General features: G+C 30.2%; 4 protein-coding genes across 9 annotated transcripts in view; 3 read left to right on the forward strand and 1 right to left on the reverse strand.

Annotated features, from left to right (window-relative positions):
* The window catches only part of LOC108739708, a 45,871-nt gene extending 31,696 nt beyond the window's left edge, over window positions 1–14,175 (forward strand). Inside the window, exons 3-5 of the mRNA XM_018473728.2 lie at window positions 11,620–11,876; window positions 12,626–12,947; window positions 13,477–14,175. Coding sequence (XP_018329230.1) covers window positions 11,620–11,876; window positions 12,626–12,947; window positions 13,477–13,692 — 795 coding nt within the window. The 3' untranslated portion in view covers window positions 13,693–14,175. The remainder of the gene's footprint in view (window positions 1–11,619; window positions 11,877–12,625; window positions 12,948–13,476) is intronic.
* Window positions 14,176–15,287: 1,112 nt separating this feature from the next.
* Window positions 15,288–16,038, forward strand: LOC108739710 (protein Dr1). Its single transcript, XM_018473729.2, has 2 exons — window positions 15,288–15,631; window positions 15,684–16,038. The coding sequence occupies exons 1-2, from the start codon at window positions 15,391–15,393 to the stop codon at window positions 15,962–15,964; spliced, it is 522 nt and encodes a 173-aa protein (XP_018329231.1). The 5' UTR covers window positions 15,288–15,390; the 3' UTR covers window positions 15,965–16,038.
* A 594-nt stretch (window positions 16,039–16,632) lies between these two features.
* Window positions 16,633–23,937, forward strand: LOC108739711. 6 transcript variants are annotated; one of them, XM_018473731.1, is made up of 20 exons: window positions 16,633–16,818; window positions 17,244–17,422; window positions 17,501–18,224; window positions 18,305–18,479; window positions 18,720–18,982; window positions 19,036–19,497; window positions 19,757–19,940; window positions 20,043–20,350; window positions 20,526–20,631; window positions 20,692–20,871; window positions 21,031–21,226; window positions 21,288–21,387; window positions 21,474–21,694; window positions 21,745–22,138; window positions 22,346–22,454; window positions 22,541–22,703; window positions 22,759–22,953; window positions 23,053–23,267; window positions 23,328–23,519; window positions 23,604–23,937. In XM_018473731.1, the coding sequence occupies exons 2-20, from the start codon at window positions 17,251–17,253 to the stop codon at window positions 23,793–23,795; spliced, it is 4,551 nt and encodes a 1,516-aa protein (XP_018329233.1). In that variant the 5' UTR covers window positions 16,633–16,818; window positions 17,244–17,250; the 3' UTR covers window positions 23,796–23,937. The 6 variants fall into 6 exon arrangements, with proteins under 6 accessions (XP_018329233.1, XP_018329235.1, XP_018329237.1 ...); XM_018473733.2 differs by having other exon boundaries at window positions 16,643–16,729; XM_018473735.2 differs by lacking the exon at window positions 16,633–16,818 and having other exon boundaries at window positions 16,851–17,422; window positions 17,501–17,616; window positions 17,947–18,224.
* A 204-nt stretch (window positions 23,938–24,141) lies between these two features.
* LOC108739712 (rho-associated protein kinase 2) lies at window positions 24,142–26,103 on the reverse strand. Its single transcript, XM_018473737.2, has 6 exons — window positions 25,455–26,103; window positions 25,111–25,317; window positions 24,882–25,054; window positions 24,653–24,816; window positions 24,505–24,587; window positions 24,142–24,443 (listed from the first exon to the last, which is right to left on the reverse strand). The coding sequence occupies exons 1-6, from the start codon at window positions 25,581–25,583 to the stop codon at window positions 24,210–24,212; spliced, it is 990 nt and encodes a 329-aa protein (XP_018329239.1). The 5' UTR covers window positions 25,584–26,103; the 3' UTR covers window positions 24,142–24,209.
* Window positions 26,104–26,340: the final 237 nt, after the last annotated feature.

The raw sequence follows: 26,340 nt of genomic DNA on the forward strand, positions 1-26,340 counted from the left end.
TACAAATTAAATTGTAATAATTAAGAAACTTGAAATAATTTTTAAAAAAACATATCAAAATTGAGATTATTATATGTTACCTAATAAATTGTAATATTTCTACGGCAAATTCAATCATTTACATTCGAAAATTGTAATTTTTGCATTGTCATAAAAGTGTGCGTGTACTTCCTATAAGTAAATTCAATTTCTCATATACTTGATTACTGTTTCATTGCAATTATATCATTAGCGCTAAATTATATTAAAATGTTAAAAAGTCGAAACGTACACCGGTTTTAAGGTTGTTCTTTGGAGATATGATCCTATTCGAATTAACGCAGTCTGAATACTGAATACTGAATAATGAGATGCTTTTGTATAGGTTCATCCATAAGTATGTACGTGGAAAATTATTCTAACATATGCGTATTACGTATTATGACTTACGTACAACAGCGTATCTTTTACACAGTCTAGCATGACGACATAAAAAGTGCTTTAGATACAAACACTTGTCAGATATGCTACTGTTGACATGCGTTTCTTATAAAAAATGTTTAGTGTTAAGAAATGTCGACTTGAATAACCAGATGTTAAAATATAAGTTAGTTTTTCATAACCAGTTACTTTAAAACGGTCATCACTCTTTCTTACCGAAAAGTACCTGAAACCACGTAGAAGAAACATTTAGAAGCGTTACTTATGTTACTTATTTTGGGTAATGTAATGTCTTCAGTAATTAACAACCCTCTATGTAACAAGATGATTATCATAAATTTGAACCCTTTGTCTGACTGTCTTAAGTCAAAAAACAGTTTAAAAAGGATTTTAGACCTTTCCAAGACCTTGTGATGTAAGTTTACTTAAAAATCACGACCTTCTTTTGAACATTTTCAGGGTAATTGTAAAAAATATAATTACGGAAATAATTGTTTAAATTTGCGTCCCATAAATTACGAATGTAATTTGGCAACAGTAATACTTAAGTTATCTGTGTATAATAAATTAAATTATATGAATCTGTTGTGTTACTTTAATTATCTATCTATCTTATTAGAACAAAAATGTTGATCTTACAATAATGAAGTACATTTAAGAACTTGGAAGAATTTCAGTTCTCTTGTTCATTCACTGTTGTTACTATTGTCGTTAAATGCTTAGAGCATATTACCTATTGTAAAACTGTTTACATTTCTGCCTCATTTTTCTTGGAAACCTTAAAGGTACGTTCTATTCGATTACTGTACAGTTCAAACAAAGGATGAAGAAAATAATGGATCAGCAAACACTTGCAATTTTCAATGATAATGCCTTTTTTATGTTTGTTTAACTTAAAATATGTGAATTTGCAAATTATCAAGAAATCATATGTAATAATAATCAAACATTTTCATTTTCATTGTATGTATAAATGAATACATTTACATTCCTTCAAGCATAAAAATAAAGCAAAAAGTTTTCATGGAAAAGGTATCTATACCTAATACGTTTACCTCTAAATTAAGAAGTAGGTACCACAATTTACTAGTACATAAAAAGTAAAAAATTTTTTGAAATCACTAATATTTGCATTTTATATTCTAATCAAAACTTAAATAAATAAAGGTTATTTTGTTAGTGTTGCAAGAAAGAACAAAAATTTTAATGAGCTGGTTTCAAAATGAAACCTAAAGATGTTCTCATTTAATGTATTGTTAACAGAATGATTATACAGTATTGTACGGAGGTGTTAGGCTCCTTTAAAATTATTGCACGTTAAAACATCGTCAGTTAACATGTTATTGTTATTGTAACTGTACTGTAAATAGTTCTAGTAGTATTCTCATGTGTATAATTCAAGATGGATTAACTTCAACTACTCGCAGGTATTATCCAGTAGGGATACTGTTACAAAAATGTTCACGCAAATGTGCTTACATACCTAAGGTGATGACCAACACTAGTGCTTTATTATTTACGATTAACTTAATGTGATGTTATTATGAAACTTTGTTGGTTAATTGTACCATGGAATGTTACAAGGGTATTTTTACATCTCTAAAATGGAATGTTAGATAATTCGCGAAAATGTAGTGTATCTTAAAATCAGACGAAATTAGAGCTTTTTAGAAATAAATAGAGAGTTAGTGTTGTTTATAATAGTAATACCATGATATTATGGTTCATTTTTAAATTTCAAAATTTAATAAGCTTTTAAGTGGATGTAATATCCAAATAGCTACAGTGTGTTGGATATTTGTATAAACTCGATCTTAATTTCTTCGATTTCTAAACCATTTTTTGTGTTTAAGGTTTTATTTAACTCTGAGTATAATTGTTTTTACCATGAATATCAACAACAGCACCTAATACATTATTCTCAAAATATTCCAAAAGTTGTTGTTTTTATCCTTCATTCCCGTCACTTTCCAGGTCAATACTTTTACATTCTTTATCATTCTCCTCACCTACCTTTTTATTCCCTACTAAGTATCCGTTTTCGCCCCGCTCATCCTTTTAGCGTTTCTCATTACCTGCATCTTGTATTCCCATTTCTCCATTTTTGCCCCATACAGCTTCTCTTTAACTTTTCATACTTCTATTACCTCCACCTTCAATCCCATTTTTCCTTTAGCTTCATTTCTTCCTTTCTTTTCTTTTCCATTTGAATTTCCGTTCTCCTTATTGTTTTCTTCTGTTCATTCGCTTGTCTCTCTACCCGCTTTTCAATCTCTACCTCTTTTACTACCATTCCCTTCACTTTTCTATTAAACTATTCCTTTCTTGTCCTATTTCTTACGACATTCTTCATTGAATTTGTCTTTCTTTCTTTTTTTATAATTTTCTTGGTCTTCTTCTTTATTTCTTCCATCTTTTTCTTTATACTTTTATCTTCTTCCTGAATTTTATCCAACGTTTGTTCAAATTGTCCCGTCTTCTCCTTTTATGTAAATCTCTTTTTTGTTTTTACTTCCATTTTTTCTGATTTTCTTCCTTCACATCTTCCAACATTTTCTAGTACTTACATCAACTTTTGTTAAATTTTGACGAAAGTGAAATATGTTTGAAAGAACAAATTACAGCGGGTTCCCTCCTACATATGTGTATGTATGTTTTTTTCGTTTGTATAAAATATTTTTTTAACGATTCAACTCTGTTGTGAGCGTAAAAAGTGTCACTGCATTATGTTTGTAAGAATATTAAATAGAATTCAGTATTTATAATGTGGCACTTAGCATGTGCGGTCCGTCGAGTCCTTGACGGAAGGGCAAGGACCCTCCGTTGGTACGAGGGAACAGAGCAGGCAAAGAATCGCGGATGTGGGTACAATAAACTGCAGCGTTTCCGCACCTTTTTATGATACTCATTCAACAATATCTATGTAGATAAAAGTGTAACAATGTACATAATATGTATTATTAATGATTTATATGCATAATCCACGCAAATAGAAAGCTACAGTCCTATTTATTTACAAAAACAGAACCTCTTTAGGACACCTTACTAACCGCCTAATCTGAAACATCTTTTTGTTTTGTTATTAAATTAATTGTTACATCATTCATAAGGTTGTCAGTTCACGCACCAAACTCTTCCCTATCCTGAGCTAATCATCGCATTTCCGCAAAACTAGAACAACCCACATCCTTAACTATTTGCGAACAGTTACCTAATTTAGGTCTACCTCAACTCCTCTTAACTCCTGTTTCTGCCTCTAATATGTCTCTGACTAGACCTTCATGTCTGAGAAGGTGTCCTACCAACCTATCTCGCCTATTTCTTATTGACTTCCGTAGAGTCTTCTGTTCTCCTATTCTTTCCAATACCTCTTCATTTTTAACCTTCTCTATTCACAGTATCCTCATCATTCGCCTGTAACACCACATTTCGAACGCTTCTAACCTTTTCGGTCGCACCGTCCATGTTTTGCACTGGTACAGCGCCGCGCTCCAAAAGTATACCTTTAACAATCTTTGAATTTCTAAATAATAATAATGTATTAGGTGTTTTACTGTATGTTTTATATAAAAATACATTTAAATGCAGTATTTGCAGATGGTAGTTGGATGGATAAATTGATAAACCTTTTTATAATTCTGTAGAAACGATTTGGAGTTATAGAAGTTCAAATTATAAACGCTTGACTATAATTAAACAATAATAATTATAAGAGCAAACAAAATACAAGTACTTATTATTGATACGCAATCCTCCGAAAGGATACATAAAAGTTTTGTTTTGGATGTGCTTTGTTTAAAAATGCAAGACACGTCTAATTTCCGCAGTAATCATTTAGTGTGTTTTGTTGTTAATGTGTTTATTCTCACGGTTTGAAGACGCGACAATTTTTGAAAGACGAATTAGGATCTTAACATCGTTTTATGTTTACAGATTATTTCCATTTTACAATCATTGTTTTATATGTCATATTTATTAAAAATACATAGATACATATATGTATTTTATACACACGCCATATCTTTTCAGAAAAAAATACAGATATTTTACTTGATGTTGTCATTATTTTTAAGTAATGCTGAAATTTTTTCTTTTATTCTTTTTCGTGTTTTGTTTTTACAGTAACGCGATTTTTTGGGTTACGTTTTTAAACTTTAAATTATCGCTGTGAAGATCTCGTTAACAATAATAAATGTTTAAAGCGGTATTTCTTAGAACTAGTGTCTAAAACGTTAGTAATTTAAGAAATTTGTAAAGATAAGCAAACATTTGTGAAAAAGCAGATGGTAAACGTCTTCTGTAAAAGGGTCAAATTTAGAACAGTCTGATGTAAAATAACTCTTTGCCCAGCTGTCGGCAACCTTATGTAAAACAATAGGTGCTTCAAAAGAGGAAGAAGTTAAGGATGAAGAATATGATTACTAATAAAGTGGTATACCTAGTGAATGTAAACAGCTTTTAAGTCTAAATTAATTTTTGTTACTAGTAATTTTAAGTAAACAGTGAATAGGTTTTATTAATGATTATTACTATGAATCAGTAAGATTTCAATAATTTTACTGGTATTATATGTATAGATTAATTTGTCTGGTATTGGTAGTCCTGACAACGTAGTGTATCACCTCCTTGTATAAGAAAAACAACCAACTTACGAGAAACATTAATATTCTTTTAATTAAGGTCCCATTTCTTAAAGGAGAATTTCACATTATTCAACGTTCTTTTATAACATAATGAAAGCGGTGAAAAAATAACGGAAATATTGTATTGCTTTATTAGGTACAGTCAAAATTGTTCCATTGACGTCATAATGATTCTAAAAATTAGTCTGCACAGCAGATGTCATATTTTTTCAAGGATGTCAAATTCTGCTTTATTTTAAAAGACGTTTTTGTTTCCATGTACATAATACAGGACGTTTATTAAACTCGGGTTATTCTATGAATATTTTGTCCTTTAATGATTATTGGAAAGCCGGTATGTTTCAAAGAAGCAGGGCGATAAATGTTTTATTAACAATAACAATTGAATCTTTTATTACTTATTAGCGTCATCATCCAGAAGAACTATTGAAAATGACCACCATTGGCTAAGATGCGTGCATTCAGTCTTTTCATCGTTAACTGCCAAACTGTCTTCAAAAAAGCAATGTCGTTTCTTATTGAATTACATCCTGCAAATATCCTATTTATGAAATCTTCTACAGTAGATATGACGGAAAAAAAATAACTGCTCTTAGTAATTGGAATTTGCATTTCAAACAATGCAATACACTACACTGCGATTTCAAGGACTTCAATAATTTTATGAAATTGGTTTTGTAGAAAAATATTGTCCTGTATCTTCAAAGCAAAAATTGTTTCCAAAAATAATTAACAGACAAAATATTTTTAGAACAGCGCAGAAAAACAAAAACCCTTGATGTTTTAGTCCTATGTTTAATAAACACTTTGTATACAATCTACATTTTTTAAATGTATAGTTCCATATAAAGTATTTTACTTGAATAAAATATACTTGACTTCTCTTCCGGGCGCCACTTCATACGAGCAATGAATTGAAAGAAATTGCTTAGTAAATCAGAGTCTACTTCGTAATTAAAGAAGCTATAGAAATACTTGAATCTATAGAGTTACACATTACATCATTTCATTAAGAATTGAATCTATTAACCGCTTCCGCTTTATAGTATTGATGTAACGGATACAGCCAATAATGAATTTCGTTTATCAATAAATTGCACTTTTAATCAATGGATAATCGTAAACAATACGCATTTGCTTCCCTGTTGAAAAGACAAAGAATAACATTGACAGACAGTATTAATTTTTAATGAAGAACTGTATTCCAGTAAAAAGAAATTACTGCCACCACACACACAAAATGATAAGCAAAGTAATAATCATAATAGGACATATTAATAAATGCATCTATGTGTATGTAGGTACAAATGTCATATGTATAAAGGAAAATGTTTATCCTTACAGGGTGTAAATTGTTTTATACAACAATAGACTAGTATATTCTTTTGGATAATTCGCAAAATCATCAACGATTTGTGTTTGAGATGTAATCGCAAAAGATTGAAAAGTTTATGACTTTTGTTACTGACTATCCTAGTACAAAATCGAATGGTAGGACGGGCGGAAGGCCTTCTTTAACCTCCTTTAGAGAATACTACGAGTGGATGATGATGATGATGATGGTTGAGGAGATACAGATGGGACAAACGAAATGAAAACAGGAGAGGAGTGAAGGATTATCTGGGGAATATTTAGTGCTCCAGCATTTACCTAAACTTAAAAGGTCTAAAGAAAACACAGAATCCTGGATCCTGGAGGCTGTTCTTCCGAATAATAATCCAAGATGTGAACCTCGAACTCGATCGGTTTTAAGCGTTGACTATCAGCAAATAACTATACAACCAAGTGTTACTATTCGCCGCAAATTTTAAACACCCTGTATTCTTCATGTGCGTCTACATCAGTGAGCTTTTCGCCATCAGGATGAAGTCTGCCAAACGACGCGTGTCAATTATGTCCTGTCGTCTCATGGCTGACCCCATCTCGAAGAACTTAAGTGCTCATTGAGCTGAGCATAAATTCGAACGGCTGGGCTATGCGTCGTGTCGCCGGCGCACTGAAACATGTTTTTAATTGGTTTACAGCATGGCGCTATAAATATCAGTGCAGTTATATTTTCTAATACGTTAAAATGAATTATACTAATAACTCGAGAACTATCATAGGTTTATTCATGTAGGTGTTAATGTTCTTTTCTTTTTTCCTAACTGTACCCAAATCTACCACCAAACTAGAAAATTATTAATTGAGTCGATTAGAAATGATTCACAGATAGAGTTTTCTTGTTGAGTTAGATTCTTAGAAATAAAATTGCTTCAACTACTGGCTATTAAACATAAAAAGATAGCATTTTATGATTCATTTTTGCATTTGTTTATCAATTCATTCACAGTTATTTAACATTTCTCTGCATTTTTTACCTACGCACATTCCGCCTCTTCGTGCGATATGCACTTTAAAAAGGAAACGTCAAATAGCTCTCTAACGAGAGACAATTTGAACGAATTGAAACAACGGTAATTGGTCGTTTAAGATAAGATTATCAAAGTTCCGGAACCGGGCTCTATTTCTAACATTAATAAAGTTTAAGCCGAATGCTAACATTTCCCTTAAAGAACGTGACAGATAGGCATTGCTGTACAGTAAAGTGACCCTTATTCGATCTTGCATGAAAATGTATTAATTTAGCGTGCTTACTAATAATCAACTCGAAAAAAATATATATTTTGTAAGATCACTCAAGATTGTTTTAAAGTTTCGAAAATTGTTAAAAATTGTATTTGTTTTCTCTAATTTTCTATTTCAAATTATCCGTTGGGCTAAATGATGAGATTCTGGGTTCGTATCTTGAGACTCATCACAAGGAAATGCATTTTTCGAACAAACTCTTGAATAAAATCCGTCAGAAGACAATATTAAAACATTTAACTAATAAGCAAAAATGTTTCGGTTATTTGACGTTCATCAGTTGTTATTATGTGCACCCGGTAAATAATTTTCATTTTGCCATCGAAAAAAGATACAATGTCATTCTTACAATCAGTCAAGAAAAAGTCAGAGTATTTCTTTCTCAAAAGCATCAACAGATATTAAAAAACTTAAAATGCTTGAATGAAAGAATATGTCAATATATTTTAAAGATCATTTTTAGTACTAAAACTATGGGTAGAAAACACATACAGGATATAGTAGTAAAATAATAAAGTAAATTATTCTTGCCAAATTATCAACCTAATGACTTTATTAATTACATAGAAGACAGGATGTACTAACGGTGCTTTTACAGGTCTTTATAACTTTTGATCTTGTGTCTGTATTGTTGAAACGTCATTGATTTTAGCTTTCAACAATATTTATAACTTACGGCTTTTTGATCCATGTTTTACAAAACCAAATGCCAACGGCAGATGTGACATGTACGTTCGGGAATGTATAAGTAGTAAAGCACTAATTAAGTCGAACAGAAGGTGCTCCTACTGGTTCTTTTCTGAAAAGTTTTTGACGTCTGCGGCTGGTATGAAGATGATAAAGTTGCGCTAGGTATTAGATGGATACCTGCATGTTTACAGGCATAATTTAGTTGAGACACGTGTTAAAAATTATATAAGACAGCAGCTGAACCAGAACAAGGCTTTCAGACACAAGACAGGATGTAAACACCTATGTTCTTCCCCATAGCCAACAAGATGGATCTACCCCCTTTTTATACTAACCCGTGCGCTATCCCATATTATATACACATATAAATATGCACGTTTATATTAGGTAGAATTCGGGACTACTTCAAGGTAAAAGGTTTGAAAATCTTCAAGAACAGAAAATATAAAACTGTTGAAAGGAAACTAAATGAAAAATAGAATTTAATTACCTACGTTTTACTAAATGTGTAATATTTAGAAAAACCTATAATAATTATTTTTACAATAATATGGAATTTGAGTAAATAAACGAAAGTTTACAACAATAAATTCCGATTTAACTCAAATCTTTTCACTTTTATAAAAAAGGAAAATTCACTCTTCTTTGAATTCCTTAGCATACACAAAAACAGTTATAAATTACAAGCTTTTACCCGCGGCTTTGCTCGCGTTGCTGTCCTAAATATGCGTCAAAGATTGCCGAAAATACAATAATTTGATAAATTTGTCCTTAAGTCCTGACCAGGATCATCAGGATAATTCAGAAGTTTCTAAATTTCTAGGTTAAACAGTAAATTTCTCTATCGAGTTGAAAAGGAATTTTTTTACCCCTCGAAAACAATTTTTTTTTTCTGAATAAAAGGTACCTTTATGTACTCAAAATTCAAATTCGCAATTTATAATATTAGTTATGATTACACTACTCATATTTCCAAAAACGCTTGAACAATTGTTACATGTTTCATTTGAATAAGAATTATCATACATTCCTGCACATAATATAAATTAAATTAAATCGCTGATTTCCAAAATTATAAATTAAATTATAATGCAATTTTTGGTATGGTTTATTGTATTATTTTAGCTAATTTTCATTAATCCAAAACCATAATGATCTATAGATACAGTAGATATTTTTGTACGAAATTTTATTCTTTTAGTAGCGTATTTTTACAATATTTCATTAAAAAAAAATTGTAAATTATGCATTTTCGTTGTGTTAAATAACATTACGACGTTATGAAATTAGATCTGCTGCTTATTCAATTTAAAATGCAGAAAAATAACAGATTTTATTACGAATGATCATTAAATCATTTTGCTGTATCAGATAAATTATTTATAAACACCAGTTAAGGACAATAAGGTTTTTCCAAAGTATTTTTTTTTTTCACCATAATACGAAACGTTTCTTAAATATGTAGTTGTAAACGAATAATATAACACGCTAAAATATTTCTTCTTGTTTGTTGACGCGGGTAGAGGGGGGAGGGTGCGATGAGTGCAACTGCCCCCCCCCCCCCCCCGAGACTAAATTTTTACCAATTCCAAAATATATCTATATTTTTGTGTTAATGTGGATTGAATTTTATTAAATTTTTGTTCAAAACGAATTTACTGGAATCATAAAACCCCCTCCCCCAATATTTTTTTCTATCTGCGCCTACTTTATTGCTACATGTTACGAACATTTGTTTTTAACGTTTAATTGTTCACCGAGTAATTACTTTTTCCACCTGAAGAAACCACATTTATTCATATAACGAAAGATCTTTTGAAATTTGTGCTTTGTTCGCTTCCATGAAGTCGTTATGGACTTACTCAATAGTATAATAGTCTGTTTTACTCCAGTTGAGACTCGAGAAAGTAAATAAAGGTTTATTTCAAAATATTTGTTAATAAAACCATATTTGCTACAATATGTACATACATGTTTGACGCAAAGTCCGAAAACGACATTTTGAATAATTCTGTCTATTAAGATCGGACACGTCTCCCTACGATCAGAGTTCGAAATGTAACTGACTTTTTAGGTGTGTTGCTCTGGAGGAGTAAAGTTAAAGAATTGAAAACCAACAAAGAAATTAACCCATCATAGCCCAAGCTACATATGCTTACTTATTAAAAAAAATTTTGGAGTGATTTTTGTCTGGAGCCCTAATTACTTAGTTTTGTTCGGTTTTTCAAAAAAAATCACACAACAAAATTTTTACTGCGTTACATTAGATTAGAGTAGGTTTCCGATAGGTTAGGTTACATTCGCTTCTTTTTTAATGTCCAATTACACACTACCAAAGTTCAAAGAAAACATTCTAATTATGTGCCATTTGCATAATCCTAAATTCAGTCGTTAAGAGGCGTCCAAAGCTACGTTAGGAGCTTTGAATTGGACGAAATATGCTGCCAATTGTCGTTTTTAGTACTTTGTGACCAACATACAATAAATAATAATAATAGGAAACAGAAATTGCTCGCGAACACGTACAAAATCTACATACATTTTAGTGAGCAATTGGTCCTGAAACCGCAAAGCAATTCGTCACATACGGTGTTCAGGTGCGTCCTGCACGTGCTCCGCTTCAACGATTGTTTCCGGTCGGAGATCATATTACTACAACCCCATTTTATTATGTTCTTTACTAGCTTTTAGAATGCAGGACCCCCATGACAGCAAAAACTAATGTTCTTAAGCTACCATCGGTTAACACTAAAATGTGTGCAAAAACAAACGTTGCTATTCTATATTCGTACAGGCGTGATGCTGTGAACCATAAATATCTTCCATCTTTTTATAAAATACAAGAAAGTTATACGTATACGTAGGTACTTTATAGATTTAGTATTAATGTTAGAATCAAAAATCTTACTAAAGTCTGAGATTGAAAAATTAATGAAATTTTATTCAAAAGATCAAATTGGTTTTCATATAGGTACGTTTTATTAATTGTTCCTAACAACTTTTTTGCTAAATTTTGGCTTTCGAATAAGTTTGGACAGTACTTATACAAGTTGGTTAATGTATTTTTACTTAATACCATTTTCAAAATAGACGTCAACATCATTTCACTCGTTCGGTATGTTGTGTAATTTTTGAGATTTACTGTTGGTTTTAATTAAAACTTAATAGTTTTCATTTTCATCTCCATAACCGATGTCTGATTAATGTTTACTCTCTTCTAATTATGTTTTCTTTACAGACGACGATAAAAGTTTACGCAAAATGTTTACGTCCCGATATCGAGTACAAAACTTTAAGTATAACTTACCAAACAACGTGTGGAGAAGTAGTTTCAACACTTTTGGGAAAGTACAAAATGAAACACAGAGATCCGAAATTGTTTTATTTAAGCATGGAAGTAACTGTAAGAAAAGCTGGCATCAGGACTCATTTAGCTCTTGATACTGAAGCAAAACCTGCAGTTCTCCAAAGTTGTCATCCACGTGGAGATTCAAAGTGAGTTGATAAATTTATTATTAATAATAAAATAAATTCGTAAATCATTTTCATATGTATTAGTTTCTGTCGGATTTAAATGAAGAGTATTGTCAGATTTTATAGGTATAGTCAGCAACACAAGTTAATCAATACTTTTTAGAAAAAATGTCGGATAAAAGTAAATCTTATTACAGCGGTTATCCTTTCATTTATCAATTATTAGTTATAGAATCAATGACGGAAGTAGTCAATCATATTTGAAAGGCTTCAGCCAGTATATTACAGTAATTTAAAGGAAATTGAGTTTGTAATCAATCAGATTAAAGCGCGAAAAAAGTCATATTTCAAGGCTCTACAGTTTTTATGAACGTGATTCTGAATGGAAAGTGCATAGCGTAAAGTAGGCTACTAATTAAAAGATGTAATTGGAATTGTGTTCAGATTATATGTGTGTAAGAATGGTAAATCAATTTGCTGTACCTAAGAATAATCGAAAAGCTTTTTGTTTTCTCTTATCGAAAAAGATAAACGCTCCACTTTCATAATCGACTATAGGTAACTGATATTACGTCATTTTGAGTTACTTTTTTATTTTAGCTATTTAACACAAAATTAATATTTAGCTTATGTTTTAATTGGGGTGTTGGGGTTTCATACACCACGAAAAAAAAAACCTTTATTCATACTTCAATTTGTTCTAAAATAATTTAATTTCTTTTATGGACCAGGCTCTGTATCGAACATTTTTTTTGTATATTCTGTTCCAGATTTTCTCTGCAAACTAAAAGAGGAGGCCTTGTAAAAGTTTACGACTCCGTGTTAAATACCAATTCACAATACAAAAGCCTTCTAATCAGTGCCCAAACCACAGTGGACGAGGTCATTTCTCTTTTACTGACATGTTACAATAGCAAAGAGAGGGTCGAACAGTTTTCTCTTTATGAAGTATGTCCAGAAAAAGAACAACAACGGAAGCTTCATCCGGATGACCGACCCTTGCAAGTACAACAGATGTGGTTACCATCCACTCAATGCCATTTTCTAGTAAGACGCAATCCCGAATATAATATGCCTCTTTCAAGACGTAAGGTAATTGTGACATTTTGTTTTTATATACTATCAAAACATTACATATAGATATGTTTATTACATACATTAAAATTTTTTATAATTGCGGTAATTGTTCTAAACTAGACAAAGTTTCTTTTATAGACGAGAGGCTGTATCAAACTTCCAATTAAACAAATTGAAACTTGGTAGATAACTTTTGTTTTATCAAAAGGCAAAGGTCTTAAATATTTAAATTAGTTAAATTGTTATCATACATTGATACAATATTTTTCTATTTTCCAGCAATTAAAACCGAAAGAACTGACTATGAATATCTGTTTGGTGATTTATTTATTTTTGTTTTGTCACATCAGATTCGATTGTTACTTAATTCTATACACGCGTGGAATGTAGTTTCAAGAAAAAAAATTCGATAAAAAAAGAATTCTAAAAACTATTGGCGTTTATCTAGTTGTATTTCATGAAATAAATAATTGAATATTTGAACACAAATTAATTCTATTATATTGTCTGTTTGTCTACTAATATTTTAATTAATTATTTGAAGATGCTCTGGATTCACGATCTTCCACCAATACCTCAGTCACGAACTTCACAACAACTGCATTACAGGTCTCAAATTTCAAAATCACAGTCATCGTTATTACCAACGAAAAAGAATATTTCCGAAGAAAAAGATGTTAATAAACGCAGAGAACAGCCTTCTGCGAAGCTAACTAATAGTCCTTCGTATGCAGATTATGAAAATTATTTTTATATTTAGAACTTAACGAATCATCAAGAATTAAAAGACTAAAAGGAGTATTGCACTTATTTATCATTTTGTAATATAGAACTGCATTTATTCAAAATTTAAAACCAAAGACATATTATTACATACTGTATTACCACTTTTCATTAAAAAAATGTGTACTATTTGTTCGTATGTAAATGTGTGCGTGCTAGTGGATGGATGTAATTTTGACTTTTCTGTGTTGAATATTTCATATCTTATTAGATTGTAAACTCGTGTCATAATTATAAGGCAGTTGACAAGTAATTTTTCATTTCGTTGCTGTTTTTTGTGTAATTCAATTAATACCATTTATATCGCGTCGTAAATGAGTTAATTCGGTTAATATTTACTTATGTATGTGCAATCATTTGGCAAATAGATTTTTAGTTTGACATCGTAAGCCAAAGATTATTATTGTTTTCCATTTTGTATATATATACTGTGTGTATTTGTAATAAAGACTAAAGCTTCTATTTATTTTCCCTGAAAGCTTAGTAAATACCTTCCTCTCCCAATAATTTCATGAGTTCTTATATATACATTAGAAAAAATAATTTGATACAACACTTGGAAAACCGTGGCACTGAAATTTGATGTACTTCTATACACAATTATCAACTCTCAAAGCTCGGTAAATATGTTCTGTATCTGAATAGTTTCACGAGCGCATGTCTGTTTAAATAACTTAATATATTTTAGCAATTAATAAAGCCAGAAAGCACCTATTTGATACCGTACATGAAAACCGTTGACATCATGAGATTCTGCATACTTTTTAACATAATTATCACTTCTCAAAGCTTAGTGAGCATTTTCCGTCTATGTATGATTTAACGAGCGCTTTTCTGTGTTTAAATAATTTGATATATATGAGCAAATAATGCCGGAAATTACCTATTTGTTACCGCACTTGAAAACTTTTGGCACCATGAGATCTACATATTTTCTAAGATAATTATCACTTCTCAAAGCTTATTAATTATTTTCCGTCTATGTATGATTTAACGAGCGCTTTTCTATGTTTAAATAATTTGATATATTAGCAAAGAATGGTGCCAGAAATTACCTATTTAACACCGCACTTGAAAACTGTTGATACCATGAGATTTTACCCACTTTTTTACATAGTTATGACTTTTCAAAGTTTAGTAAGTATGTTCCGACTCCGAATGATTTAACGAGCGCTTTTCTGTGTTTAAATAATTTGATATATTTTACCGAAGAATAATGCCGCATAGTACCTATTTGATATCGTACATCATGAGATTCTACATACTTTTTAACATAATTATCACTTTTCAAAGCTTATTAAGTATTTTCCGTCTACGTATAAGTTAATGAGTGCTTTTCTCTGTTTAAAAAATTTGATATATTTTAGCAAAAATAATGCCGGAAGGTACCTATTTGGTATAGCACATGAAAACCGTTGGCAAATTAAATTTTAAATAATCAAACGAAATATACTGCTCGTTCGACACTTTGCTAGTTGTTAAAACAGAAAGAGATTATAGTTGAGGAATTAATTGAACACGAATTTGCACATCATTTGGACGAACGCATCTTAATTACATTTTAAGGAGAAGAATAAAAAAACTGATGACATAACCTATCTTATACATTATCTTTCTGTTTTATTTTTGTATATCAATAAATAGTAATTTCAAAACATTACGATAATTTATAATTATGAGTAATCAACCTACATCGGGCCCTACAGGAAATAACGAAGATGATGAATTGACTTTACCCCGAGCAAGTATCAATAAAATGATAAAGGAATTAGTACCATCTGTAAGAATTGCTAACGAAGCAAGAGAGCTGGTTTTAAATTGTTGTACAGAATTTATACATCTAATTAGTTCAGAAGCTAACGAAATTTGTAATCAGTTGCGAAAAAAAACTATAAATGCAGAACATGTACTTATGGGTATGTCTCAAAATCACATTAACTTCGTTATATAATGTAATATTCTTTTTAGCATTAGAAAGATTAGGTTTTGCTGATTACACTGCAGAAGCTGAAGCTGTGTTGAAAGACTGCAAGGCTGTAGCTGCAAAAAGGCGAAGACAGAGTACAAGATTAGAAAACTTAGGCATTCCAGAAGAAGAGCTGTTACGCCAACAACAAGAATTGTTTGCAAAAGCAAGACAAGAACAAGCATTTGCTGAACAGCAGCAGTGGGAGCAATTACAAGCTGCAGCACAACAAGCTCAGACTTCAGCTCTTGCTGCTACTGATGACCAAGAAGACTATTCATAATATAATTACAGCATTTTTATATTTAAGATGTAACAAATATAGATTTTAAATTCAATTAAAGAGATTCATTTAATCCTTTAAATATTCACTTAATCAGATGACAAGTGAAAATAAATAGGTACATAATTACTTTATTGTACTGATTTGTTTACTTCCTCTTCAAAAAATTGTTTAATTTTTAAAAGTGAAAGTACTTGAAAGTTGTTTATTGTTAACAAAATAAATATATTTTAGTGAACATTTACGAAGGTTAGGATTTTCGTATTAGTTATTAAATTTATAAAATATAATGTGAATTATAAAAACGAATTAACAAGTAATTNTAACTAAATGGTAAATGATGTAGAAAACCTGCAATTATCAGGAAGTATTAATAATATTAGGGAATTTCTGGCAGTTTAATTGTAACAATTCAAAGTTTCGAAACTAAAGTAGCCTATAAATAGTATTACACCCTAGACCCTAGAGGATAAACAAATATGCAATAAAAGAATTATTTTCCTACTGCATTTTCGAATAGAAATTTTAAATCGAAACAAAGAGAAAGGTTTGATCGTGTTATTTCATGTTGGTATATGTTTGTATAGCGTCCATAACCTCAAATTTATGCAATGAAGTACACTCTACCAATGCATCGAGAGTGACTAACTAAAGCATGCAAGATATTGTGTTTAGTTTACATATTGCTAGTGATTATAAAAGTATTCCATTTATATTACAATTATTAAACCATACGTGTTGTGTAACAATTTTGTGATGTCATAGGTAATTTAATTGGCGTATATTGTTTCTATATATAGTTTTTTTGATAATATTTCCATTATATTTTCATTGAAATGCAGCTTTTATTTTTGGTAAGAAATTCAGACATATTCTCAGAAAAAAAAAATGTAAAAAACTACATTTGTTATTCAGTGTTAGCCATTAATATATCCTATTTTCATTCATAAATATCTATTTACAATTAGACTTGAAGATATGTTACCCTATATACACCATTCTGTATGTTTGTTTGCATAGGTGTTAGGGTAGATTTGTTTCTTGTTAGGTGGAAGTGACGATCGTAACCTTTGGTGGATACATTTTTATTTCGTTTAATCTATTAATTGTTTTGAAAACTCGACATTAAACATTTTTAAAGATGGGTTTCCGTGTACGTATATATTGTCTGTGTTAGTTCAAATGAATAAAAGGAAAATATAAATATACCGGATTTGTTGGCTCCAATTGATTTCTCTGTGCTTTGTTTTCTTCTATCATAAAAGTCTTATTTTTGTAGGTAAATTATGGAATCATCTTTTTTAGATAGAAAATCGTTTACCACACCAACACAGAATATTTTTATTAATAAATTAAAAAAGAAGTACAGAAAGCAAAATATTAAAAGTATTAAACTACATAAACCTCATTTTGTATACACAAAGTTTAAGAGTAATCTTAGAAAAGAAGTGGAGCGAGGTAACATATATTTTACAATTATGCTATTATGTTTATGTAAAATGACCTAAATATTGTTTGATGTATTTTTACTTTAAGGTTTAAAGGGAAAAAATGGTTGTTTACAAACCATTTCATCTGACATTAAAACACATTTAGTAAATGTAAATAAGCTTCTGGATCATTTTAATGAAAATTCTTCAGTCATTGGTAAGGTAGGCTTCATAGACCCTGATAGCAATACTGTAACAGTTGCATGCAATGACTCGCTTTGTAATTCACAAAAAACTATTGAAGAAGAGTCATTATTAAAGCAATATCAAAATTCAGTTGTAAACATTAATGATGATCAAGAAATATTCCTTAGAAAAATAGAACTGCAAAGAAAGCATTGTAATGATTCTAAACTGGATGTAAATCATAGCAGTAAAGAGTTAAAATTATTGAAAATCAAAGAAAACAATGAATTACTAAAGACTTTCAATATAAGTAAAACAAACAATGTATATAAGACTGTAAAAAAACGAAATTACCTTCAAATTAAGCCCACAGAAACCAAGCCACCTGAAATAATGTATGAAAATGATGGAACAGAATATTACATTTCAAGCAGAACAAATCGTAAAAGGAAAAGGGTAGATTATGTAACCCTTGATCATGGACTGATGTATTCTGAAGAACTTGAAGCACCCAACGTTAAAAAACAAAAACATAGTTTAAAAGATTCTGATGAAATTTCATCAAGTGAAGCAAGTGAACAAAATGATTCGAATTTAGAAACAAATAAATCTTCATCTCCTACACAAACGATTGGAGGAAAATTGCAAGTTTTTTATTTTATGCATTTATAAATAAGAATGCCTTTTAATTAAATTACACACTTAAAAAAACTTTTGATTTAAGGACTAGGAGAAAGAAGACAAAAAAAAAGGAGAACCAGAATGACGAATGTGCAGACAACCCTGAGAAAGTAGTAACTTGTGCAGTTTGTAATTTGGAACTGGATTTTACATCTTGGTCTTACCACAAACAAAGACATCACAATAATTTGGCATGGAGAATTGGTGAAACTCCACTGGTATGATTGCTACTTATCAATTTTTATTATTTTTTCCCATCTCACAACTAGTTGTAAAAATGTAACAAAAATCTGTTAGAATTTTAATAGAAATTTGGTATATTAAAATAAGTACATTTGATAAAAAAAATTACATAGCACTATTAAAAAAAGGTGTCCTAGTATCAAAATCTTTAAGTTTAAGGATCCGTATATTTAGTGTTTTTTTTTTATTATGTGACAAGTACTCTAATTTTTTAGGATTTAAATGACGAAAGTTTAGTTGCAAGAATATTAGGAGATTTGTATAAAAAACGAAAACCATTGTATTGTGAAAAATGTGGTGTAGCTAAAAAATCTGTGGTTGGATTTTTATCACATAAATCAATGTGTCTGAAAACAGAAGAAGAAAAAGAAAGCATTAAAATAAAATGTGAGCTTTGTGATCGAAAAGTGTTACCTGTAAGTATAACTACTCATATGAAGTTTTGCCATGGAAATGTAAGAAAGGACAACAGCGAAAAGTAAGATATAATGTAAATTAAACAAATCAGAATAATTGACAATTAACTTCTAGAGGCACTAAACTCAGCGAAACAGAAAGTGAAAGTGATACTCACAGCACTCACGCAAATAACGATAATGTAGAATTAAGTAAAAATGAAGCTCTGAGCATAGAAATAGACAGCAGTTTTAAAAAGAAGGCCAAAGATAGTCAAGAAAAAGATATTCCTGACTTTGTGGTATGTGAAATAAATGATAACGTAGATTCTGATGAAAGCTCAAAAAAAATATGTAATGAAAAAGCGAAGCGGAAAAAAAGATTTAAAGTTAAAAAAGAAGCAGATGATAGTGATTTTTTTGGTTTTGAACATGACGATGGTTCTAAAGATATGCCGAAAAAAGAAACTATATTACAAAAACTAAAAAGTGAAAATCAGACACAGAAAGTGTTCACGTCGTTATTTGCACAGATCGGAGAAGTGGAGGCCTCTAGTTCCAGCATTACACCAGTAGAAAGGAAGGTCCCTGAGATCATGTTAGTTATTGTCTTTTATTTATATAAAAAATGGGTTTTCTTCTTATCTTGGCTAGTACAGCTATTCAAAATTAAATTCATTTTCCATAATTATTGTCATTTTAGATGAATCATAATTTTCTTATAGGTGTCATATTTGCAAATTTGAATCGTTCGATTTCTTTTAAAATTTGGATATAGAATAAATTATTTTTCGATTTTTGCAAAATTCATTTAGTAAGAAAACAATTCATTATTATTCTTAATGTAAATTTTTTAGTACACCACGAAGAGGTAGACATCCAAAAGTAATAAACGAAATAATCAATAATGCTAGTGAATGTGACTCAAAAGCTTTTATTGAATGTGCTGTATGCAATAATAAAATGGAACAAACAAATTGGCTGTACCACAAGCTGAGAAGACACAATAATTTGGCTTGGAAAGTTGGGGATCCCCCGATTGTGAGTTACAAAGTTTACATTTGTTTAAATAAAGTTTCCATTTTGTTTTTTTTTTATTTGGAAGTCATTGTCTGATAGTTTATCTTTTATAAATAATTTTAGGATTTAAATGATCATGCAACTGTAGTGTATATACTTAATGGCATTTATAAGCAAAGAAAGCCACTTTATTGTGAAAAATGCGACACTCCAAGAAAGTCTGTAATGGGTTATTTGTCACACAAGTCTTCATGTCAAAAAACTGAAGAAGAAAAACAGGATCTCAGAATAAAATGTGAATACTGCGATAGAAGGGTGATGCCCGTCAGCATGCCAATGCACCTTAAATACTGTCGAGCAATTAATGAAAAGAAATATACTACAGTAAATTTTCAGAATTTTTGTAAAAATAAGAGGAGTGCAGCCACAAAGTAAGTTCATGAATGTTAATAGTTTTTTATGTATAATTCGAAAATCATCAATCAAAGTATTATAAATTGTTTAAATAACTGTTATAAACTGAACCTATACCTTTTTATTCTCTTCATAGCATTATGATGAATGATAAAAACAACTTCGTCTTTCTTACAAATTATAATATTTTAGAGCACAAAAGTTCATAGAACAGTTTTCAAAAGAAAGCAGCAGTGAAGATGTTGATGCAACACCATATATCATTAATGGTATAGTTCCGTCTTCTCGTAAAGGAAAGGTAAAATAAAAGAAATTAAAAAAAAAAAAATACATTACCAAAATTATGTATTTCATTTAGAAAGTGGATTATGCTAAAAGTAGCAATTTAACACTATCAGTTTTACGAATTAAACCGTTCAAAACTGAACTGAAAGAAAAAGGAACTTTAATATGCAAATTTGAAGGATGCACATTTTCATCAGAAAGTGTTCAAGAATTTATGAAACACTTCGTAAATTGTGCCTTTAAACCGAAAGATGTAAGTACACTAAGAGGAATGCTTAGAGGAACTCAACTTTGACCTGTAGTAATGCTATAAATGATAGTTCTGTTTAGTTTTGTCTTTACAAAAGCACTATTAATAACGGTAACGTTATATCCTACATTGTGTGTATATTAAACTTAAATTTATAATTAGGCATACTTCTGCAAAATATGTGTGGGACATTTCGAAACAAAGGAAGAAGTGGTAGAGCACATTAGTGAACATCTTGTTGATCCTATTTTTAAAGAACCGAAAGCTGAAGAAGCCTCTGTTGCTGGTGTTAGTGATAACGAAAGTGATCATGAACAGATGAAAGGAAAAACGTACTCTTCTGCATTTCCCTTTAGAAGTAAACAATCTTTAACGTTTATTTTTTATACTATTTATATACAACCAACTTCTTTTCCCAGATCCTCGCAACGTGAAATTTTTACTTAAATCAACAGCATTGTCCTATGGTAAAGGAAAAGCTAAAGTTTTCCCATTGGCCCATGAATGGACGAAACGCTTGTGAGTACATATACGATAAATTTAATAAAAAACTAAATGTAGTTTTTTTGTTCGTGATTTTGTAAACAGTACTTTTTTTCTTTTAGTTACGAAGAAAATTACGATCTGCAGAATTTATTTCCTGCTTTTATTCCTAGAGAATCAGATTGGATTCCAGTTAGTCCAGTTTTAGTTAATCAGTATTTGCCTCCTTTGAGATATTCTTGTTCTGTTGCTAGAAAAATAGTTAAATCCTTTGAAAATCCCCTAGAAGAAGATTATGAGTGGAAGACTTTTCTTCTCTTTGAATCTCAATTATTTGAAGATGGTGAGTATTAATGCTTTATAAATGTTACATCTTGTAATAATTTTCTTTAGGTTCTTCCACAATCTTCTGTGGTGGCCCAGTACATGCTATGGCTTGGGCTCCCACTCCACCTTATAACATTGATTATGAACAATATTTGGCTGTAGCTGTAGCAAATACAGTTGAAACTAATAAAAAATGCGACGTTGGTATAGGACCTGGCTTGATTCAAATTTGGAACTACGGGGTTTTAATCAATAAACAGTTGCCAAAGTCCAAACCTGAATTAGTTCTTTGTGTCGCTCATGATTACGGAACTGTGACGGCAATAGAATGGTGTCCGTCTGGTTGCTACGACTCAAATGATTCAGAAAAACTGAAAAGACTTGGATTACTTGCAGTTGCATGCAGCGATTCAAGTGTGTATATATATTCAATATGTGTACCCCATTTGTTAAAAAATAGGTAAGATATTTACTCATTTTAACGATTTGTTTCCTTTATTTTGAATCTATTACAACACAGATATATTTGGCACATCCCCCGTCAAAAATTTGAAGAACTGTTGTTTTTCTCATTTCAAATTACTGAATGACTAGTGTAATTAACTCTTATTTTAATATCAATATATACATATTAGAATTTTTGGAAATTAATATTATTTATTTGCAGGAGTAAAGTTTACAAGCCTAAACCTGTATGCCAGTTGCAAGTGGTTAGCACAGAATTCTTTGCTTTTACTACTGAAAGTGTAGTACCAACAAGACTGTCATGGACGAAGGTAAATATTGAAAAAATTAACTGGTAGATGTATTAATAAGTAACAGTAACTTCTTGATCAGCAATTATATAAAATTTTATTTCCAGGCTCGTGGTCACCGATTTTTAGCTGTTGGTTATTCAAATGGTATGGCAGCCATATTTGACTTGTGTACTACATCAGAACTATTAAAAAATTCAAACCAATCTGATAGTGTCGAGGTAATACGCCCTATACAGAATTTAAAAGCCCATAGCTTTGCAATAACAGGTAAACATAAGTATAAAAAGTGTGGAATATTCGAATATATCTCGCAATTTTTTAGGAATTGCTCTTTTCCATTTAAACGATGGGCGTCGTTGGTTAATGACGGCTTCATTAGATCGTGCTTGCAAATTTTGGGATTTAGAAAATCCTTTTGCACCAATTTGTGAATATAAAAAGTTTTTGCTCACGGATGCAATTTGGCTAACCAATTGGCTTTGTTCAGTAGTCGGTCCTGATGATGGAGGATTTGATAGTGAGATTTTTCCATTTTTTGTTCTTTGATTTATTGACTATAATAAAATTCCCTCCTCTTCCATTCTTTGTTGTATGCTGATTTAATAAAAATTTTCAGAACTATCCCAAACATGCATCAACTTGGTTGGAAGTTTTGGTGTTAGTCAAGTTAACTTCTTCAGGAGCTTAAGTCGAGTAAATTCCTTATCAGCAAATGATTGGAACAACAGTTTCCTCCAAGGATGTACATCAGGAGAAGTTACTATTAGCGTTCATGGACAATTACTGTATTGGTTGGACATGGACAAAAGAGAAAAGAAACTGAAAAACTTTGTGAGCAGTTGATTAAATTTAAAAATGACTGTACTATTAAAGTTAATTTCCTTCTTATAGACTATTTCTTACGTGGGACTGATTGATAAATATAGTACAATAGAAAAACGCTTAGAGAAGCATAGAGAAGAAGAAAAACAGACAGTGGAAGAGGATAATCAGACAGATAAAAGTATCGTTGAAGATCTTCAAATGAATTACAATGAAGCAGTTGATAAATATGGATTAGTTTTCTGCGATTTCTCACCCACAGTAAGTCCCCATTAATCTTAAATTTTATAGTATATTTTTTTATATTCTTTGCTCTTTACAATTATTATCTTTTTTTGCTTTTAGGTCGAGCCTGCTAATTATAGTAATTTGAAGCCATTGCCTGATTGTTGTAGGATGACAAACTTAACAGTTTATCCATTAACGTCTGTTTCAAAATGTTCATGTAACCCAAATTGTCATTCCTACAGTTATTTTGCATGTGGTTACCAGGCAGGTTTTGTCAAAGTTTCCTACTGTGATATTACAGATAGATAGCTAATACGTTAAGTCATACTGAACTAAATATTATAATCCACAGAAGTCTGTTCTTATATTTAAATCATTAATTTGGCAATGTCACAACAGTAGTTTTCTTATGTAAAGTAAGGTACAATAAATTGTAAATATTTCCCTTTAACTGCTGTCTGCTTTCTTGTAGAATAATTTGATCATAATACATATATTTTAATATCTTCTAGGAATTTTGGAAGACTGCTAAGTGTTGTTGATTAAACATACACTAGATGTATACTGGTTTACTATCATTTCAGTAAAACTAATTAATTCTTTCACACAAAAACAGTTTTTTTGTTTATTAAACAGAGTTCACTTTTATAAAAAACTCGAAAATTTAAACTTTCTTAAAACTTAAATTTACATTGTAATTATTGTATTTTTAATGTTTTTGTGTTATATTTCCTTTTCCTGAAAATCATCTGTTTGTGTTGAAATGTTCTCATGGGTTTTTCTCAAAAACGTTTGAAGTTTATCTTTTAAATTTCTATTTTGCTCTTCTAATTCCGTTTGCCATTTACAAAATTTTTTGTTCTTTTCTTCAGTAGATTTTAATTTTTCGGTGAGGTTTGCAATAATGTCGTGTGCCTGTTTGATTTCATTCCTCAGACTATTTTCACTTTTTTTCCACTGCAATATAAAAAACCAAAAAAACAATAGTTTATTGATTATAATATTAGTTGTAGATTACCTCGTCTAATATAATTTTTGTGTCTTCATAATTTAAACAAAATGAAGACTCCTTTATGAAGTGACTTAGTTTATCAGCAGTGGCTAAAAAAATTATAGATACTTTTTTATTCGTGTTAAATTAAAGATAAATATAATTTGGTAACAACCTTTAGCACATACATATTGCTTTTCTAATTCAAAATTACTTTCTTTACAACTTTTTAATTCTTTTTCGTAATATTCGGTTTTATTTTGTAAGTCTTCACACATAATAATTGTTTCGGAAATACTTTTCAAACCAGTTTGATTTCTTTCTATTTCCTCAAAATTTCTGAAAAAATACCTCAGAATTTTCCAGAACATAAATCTTTTTTTAATGTTAAAATAACATTTTACCTGATTAATTCTTGAATCTTTGATTCGATTTTACAGTTTTTATTGATTAAATCGTTTTGATAAGAAATATCATTCTCGTGTTGCATTTCTAAATGTTTCAATTTCCTTGTTAAATCGCATTTCTCTAACTCCAATTGCTGAACTAATTCACGAAGTTGCTTATTTTCAGAAATCTTAAATAAGAAGTTAAGAACAAAAATGCTTTGTTGGTATTTTATTTTATTTTTACCGCTGACTCGTATTGCATTTTTGTTTTTGTTGTAAAATTTAAATAATTCTGCAATTTTTCTCCGAGATTTTTATTGTTCTGTAAAGCTATTTCAAAATTGAATTCCTTTTCTCTAATTGTCGTTTTGGACGAATCTAAGTTTCTTTTAAGGTCGTGTATTTGCAAATTTGCTTCATCTAATTCTTTTCTGAGTTGGTCAACTTGAATCTAAAGTTTATTATATTCGTTATTTTTAAAAAATTAAAGAGAAATTGTCATTTCAATTGGTGTGAACATCATCTGATGTTCAATAATATTTTTACAATTACACTTATTAGAAATACTGTACATTCTAGGCTTTATACCTTTTTTATCGATAATTCATTAAGAATTTCTCTAAATTGTCTTTCAAATAATTCAATATCTACATCATTTGTTTCATTGTCCAGTTCTTGCATTCTTTTTAAAGAAGCCACAACTTGCGCAACAGACATTTTATGCTGATTTCTTTTTATCTAATATTTACTGAAAAATTTAAGAACAGATTTAAAAGTTTGAGTAGCGTCCTCCTATTTCTATTTGCTTCGCGTTTTAGGATTGTTGTAACTGTCTACAATAATTGCTTTTGTTTTACTACTTTGTTTTTTTGCCCACTCGTTTTAATAAATATTACTATGCTGAAATATTTTTCTACGTTTTCACTTAAGTTTTAAACACATTAAAACAACTAACGTAACAGAGTAATTTTAACTAACAAACTATAATTAAATTTATTTACGTAAATATAACCTCAAATTTATGCAATGAAGTACACTCTACCAATGCATCGAGAGTGACTAACTAAAGCATGCAAGTTCTATTGATATTTACTGTCTCGATGCATCTGATTGGCTACAACGTCGGCGGCCATCATTTTTCTGCGAAAATATAGGTCAAGTTCAATCCACCTGCATTCCTTGGAATGTTATTAATGCAGATGTAAACAAAGCTAGGCGCCACTTAAAAGAATTAAAGTAGGGAAACTTTAAGAAAGGATAACTTGGTTATTTCTTATTCGATTTAGATGCGGTTTTCACCAAAATTCAGGAAATTTAACATTATTTAACACTAATAGGAAATTAATAACATAAATTTGCAAACATTTGACTGAAAAAGTTGTTTTACGATTTACTGTACGTTTATATTTCCTGAATATGAATTTAAGAAGCTGGAAAGGGTAATTTTATAATGATTCCATGTAAAATAATGTAA

The sequence above is a fragment of the Agrilus planipennis genome, unplaced genomic scaffold, assembly GCF_000699045.2.
Source record: "Agrilus planipennis isolate EAB-ADULT unplaced genomic scaffold, Apla_2.0 scaffold93, whole genome shotgun sequence".
Taxonomy (NCBI): domain Eukaryota; kingdom Metazoa; phylum Arthropoda; class Insecta; order Coleoptera; family Buprestidae; genus Agrilus; species Agrilus planipennis.

Bases quoted from the DNA above. Each gene is read 5' to 3' on its own strand.
- LOC108739710 (XM_018473729.2), top strand. From the start codon at position 15,391: ATGAGTAATCAACCTACATCGGGCCCTACAGGAAATAACGAAGATGAT. The intron at 15,632-15,683 runs GTATGTCTCAAA...TATTCTTTTTAG, and splicing joins TGCAGAACATGTACTTATGG to CATTAGAAAGATTAGGTTTT.
- LOC108739711 (XM_018473731.1), top strand. From the start codon at position 17,251: ATGGAATCATCTTTTTTAGATAGAAAATCGTTTACCACACCAACACAG. The intron at 21,388-21,473 runs GTGAGTACATAT...TTTTTCTTTTAG, and splicing joins CATGAATGGACGAAACGCTT to TTACGAAGAAAATTACGATC. The intron at 23,520-23,603 runs GTAAGTCCCCAT...TTTTGCTTTTAG, and splicing joins TCTGCGATTTCTCACCCACA to GTCGAGCCTGCTAATTATAG.
- LOC108739712 (XM_018473737.2), bottom strand. From the start codon at position 25,583: ATGTCTGTTGCGCAAGTTGTGGCTTCTTTAAAAAGAATGCAAGAACTG. The intron at 24,817-24,881 runs GTAAAATGTTAT...GTATTTTTTCAG, and splicing joins AAGATTCAAGAATTAATCAG to AAATTTTGAGGAAATAGAAA. The intron at 24,588-24,652 runs GTTGTTACCAAA...TAATTTTTTTAG, and splicing joins GCAATATGTATGTGCTAAAG to CCACTGCTGATAAACTAAGT.